The sequence below is a fragment of the Rhipicephalus microplus genome, chromosome 6 (assembly GCF_043290135.1).
Source record: "Rhipicephalus microplus isolate Deutch F79 chromosome 6, USDA_Rmic, whole genome shotgun sequence".
In the NCBI taxonomy this organism is placed as follows: Eukaryota; Metazoa; Arthropoda; class Arachnida; order Ixodida; family Ixodidae; genus Rhipicephalus; species Rhipicephalus microplus.
The window spans coordinates 47,860,898-47,863,493 of record NC_134705.1 but is presented as its reverse complement, the minus strand read 5'-3'; the positions used below and the strand labels follow the sequence as shown (position 1 = coordinate 47,863,493).

Here is a 2,596-nt window from a genome sequence, read left to right as displayed (position 1 = left end):
AGGAGAATGCTACTCTCAGAAGCATTGTCGAACACTTCAAGTCTGAAATAGCAGAAATCAAGGGAGCTAAGGTAGTGAATGCCGCTCCTCCGTTGCGGCCGAACGAGCCCGTTGAGAATATAGGGGAGTAGCCATTAGCTGAGATGCCAATAGACACTTATTCTGAGGTTAGGTCGGCAAAGAGAGAGGCCACTACTGAGCATATGAGGAACGAGGAGCTCAATTTTTAGGTGCAAACCACAGATTCTTTGGTGGAAATTAGGGAGACTCTTAAGCAAATGACCGAAGCGATGGCATCTCTTGGTGCTAGGACTTCCAAGCTTGAAGAAGAGCTCAGCAAACTGAGAGCCAAAAAGGGCATGAAGTCGCTGGTTAAGAGTAAAGCTACTTTCTTGGGGGCGATCTATGGTAGCACCCAGGCTGGATCAGCCGACATCACTAATGACGGCTAGGAGTAACAGCATATTGAACTTCACGATCTGGCAATGGAACTGTTTGGGCTTCTCTCAAAAAAGGGTGGCCTTACAACAGTTCCTCAGATAGAGAGCATCGCGACCACAGATTATCTTATGACAAGAGGTATTACGGATACAGTTTCTCTGTCGGGCTACACATCATACGTAAACAAAGGGCCGGAAGGTAGGGGATCTCCACCCTGGTCTCTAACAAACGCACTTTTATCGAGCATGACTTAACATGGGTAGGTGCAAAATTGAATACCTTTTTTGGCGAGGTTATCCCGAGTGGCGAGCTCAAAAATTGCATATTTATCCACAACGTGTACAGTTCACCTAGAGGGGGGCAGCATAGCTTCACTTCGTTGTTGGCCAAGGCCGTTTCTGTAGCAGGCAGTGTCAGGGCCCCTATTGTTGTGCCCGGGGACTTTAGTGCCCACCATCAGGCTTGGGGTTAACCACACACCACACGCAAAGGCGCGAATCTCTGGCAGGCAATGGCGGACCTTGGACTCACATAAATAATCGATTCCAACTTTCCCACTAGGATTGGCAACTCTGTGTCACAGGATTCGACTTCCGAATTCACACTCGTGGTGTTGGCCGGAGAATTTTCCTGGGCTAACTTGGAAGTAGAATTAAGAAGTGATCACTATATTGTCAGCACAGAGTTGCAGGTAGGCAGGAAGCCTCCCAGGACATTCAAATACATAGACTGGCATCACTTCCGGAAGATCAGGGAGGAAAAAGGGGCTGAATCATTGGAGAACCTCCAAGATTGGATGGCCCGTGTCAGAGGGAACGTAGAAGAAGCGACCAAGTTGATACACACCGAGCTCAATGTTAATCAGATGGATAGCAGATTAGCACACCTACTAGAGGCCAAGGATTCTCTGCTGTCTCAGTGTAAAACACTGAATTTCAATCTCCGGCTTAGAAAGAGGGTAGCCGTGCTAAACAAGAAATAATGACACATTGCCAAGTACTTGAGAGACAGCTTTGGCAGGAGGTGTGTAACATGGTGGATGGACAGATGCGAATAGGTGGGCAATGGAACCTACTCAAGCACCTGCTCTATAGAAATAATACCAAAACCAGCCAGAATGGGGTGGTGGATAAAATTCCACATGCGGAAAGGCAGCACCACGGGGATTAGGAAATATCCACGCGCTTAGCACGGAGGTATCTTCCTCTGGCGGGCGATGCTGGATCTCCGGGGCTGGCCTGGTCACGATATGAGGGCAAACCAGCCTTGCGCTTTGATAGGCCATTCCATGAGGCGGACGTTCGCGAAACACTACAAAAGCTCAATGGCTGGTCAGCCCCGGGACCCGATGGCGTAACTAACAAACTGCTGCGCAACTTAGACGACAGGTCGATAAAGGTCATAACGGCAGAGATCAACCGCATATGGCAATCGGATGTCTTTCCAGATGAGTGGAAGGTTGCGTCCGGGATTCTTATTCCCAAGCCTGTGCGCAGCCCCGAGGCTGAGAACCTCCGGCCAATCTCCCTCACGTCTTGCTTGGGCGAGGTGGTGGAGCATGTGATAAATGATCGGTTCTCTAAGCACATTGATGACGAGGATCTTTTTCAAAACAACTTGATAGGCTTCAGAGCTCACATCTCTGCGCAGGACGCCATGCTACTCATCAAGCATGATATAATAAATAGAGACATCCGAGACACGAGGGCCATTCTCGGTCTCGATCTGAAAAAGGCCTTCTACTAAGTGTCACATATGCATATTCTAGACTCGATCTCCCGCCTTGACCTGGGAGAAAAGTTTTACAGATTTGTGCAGTTCTTTATCGGAGGTAGGAAGGGCACCATCAAATTGGGTGACCTAACATCAAAGGCTTACGATCTCGGGCAACGAGGTACGCCACAAGGGTCGGTTATTTCCCCCCTCTTGTTTAAAGTAGCGATGCAGGGCTTGGCAGTTGAGCTTGAGCAAATAGAGAGTATTGGCTCCGCAATCTATGCGGACGACATCGCCCTCTGGCGCTCTGGCGGGTCGGACGGCAGCGTTGAAAAAGCACTGCAAGCGGCAGTGCATTGCGTCGAGAAACACGTTAGTCAGATGGGCCTCCATCTCTCACCTTCTAAATCAGAGTTGCTCCTATATTGTCCCACTAGAA

General features: G+C 49.3%; 1 protein-coding gene across 1 annotated transcript; it reads left to right on the top strand.

Annotated features, from left to right (window-relative positions):
• The first annotated feature begins 290 nt into the window (after positions 1 to 290).
• On the top strand, positions 291 to 2,187 carry LOC142765842 (uncharacterized). The gene is made up of 2 exons (XM_075867645.1): positions 291 to 378; positions 1,889 to 2,187. Exons 1-2 carry the CDS (start codon positions 291 to 293, stop codon positions 2,185 to 2,187), a joined length of 387 nt encoding a protein of 128 aa, XP_075723760.1.
• The last annotated feature ends 409 nt before the right edge of the window (positions 2,188 to 2,596 follow it).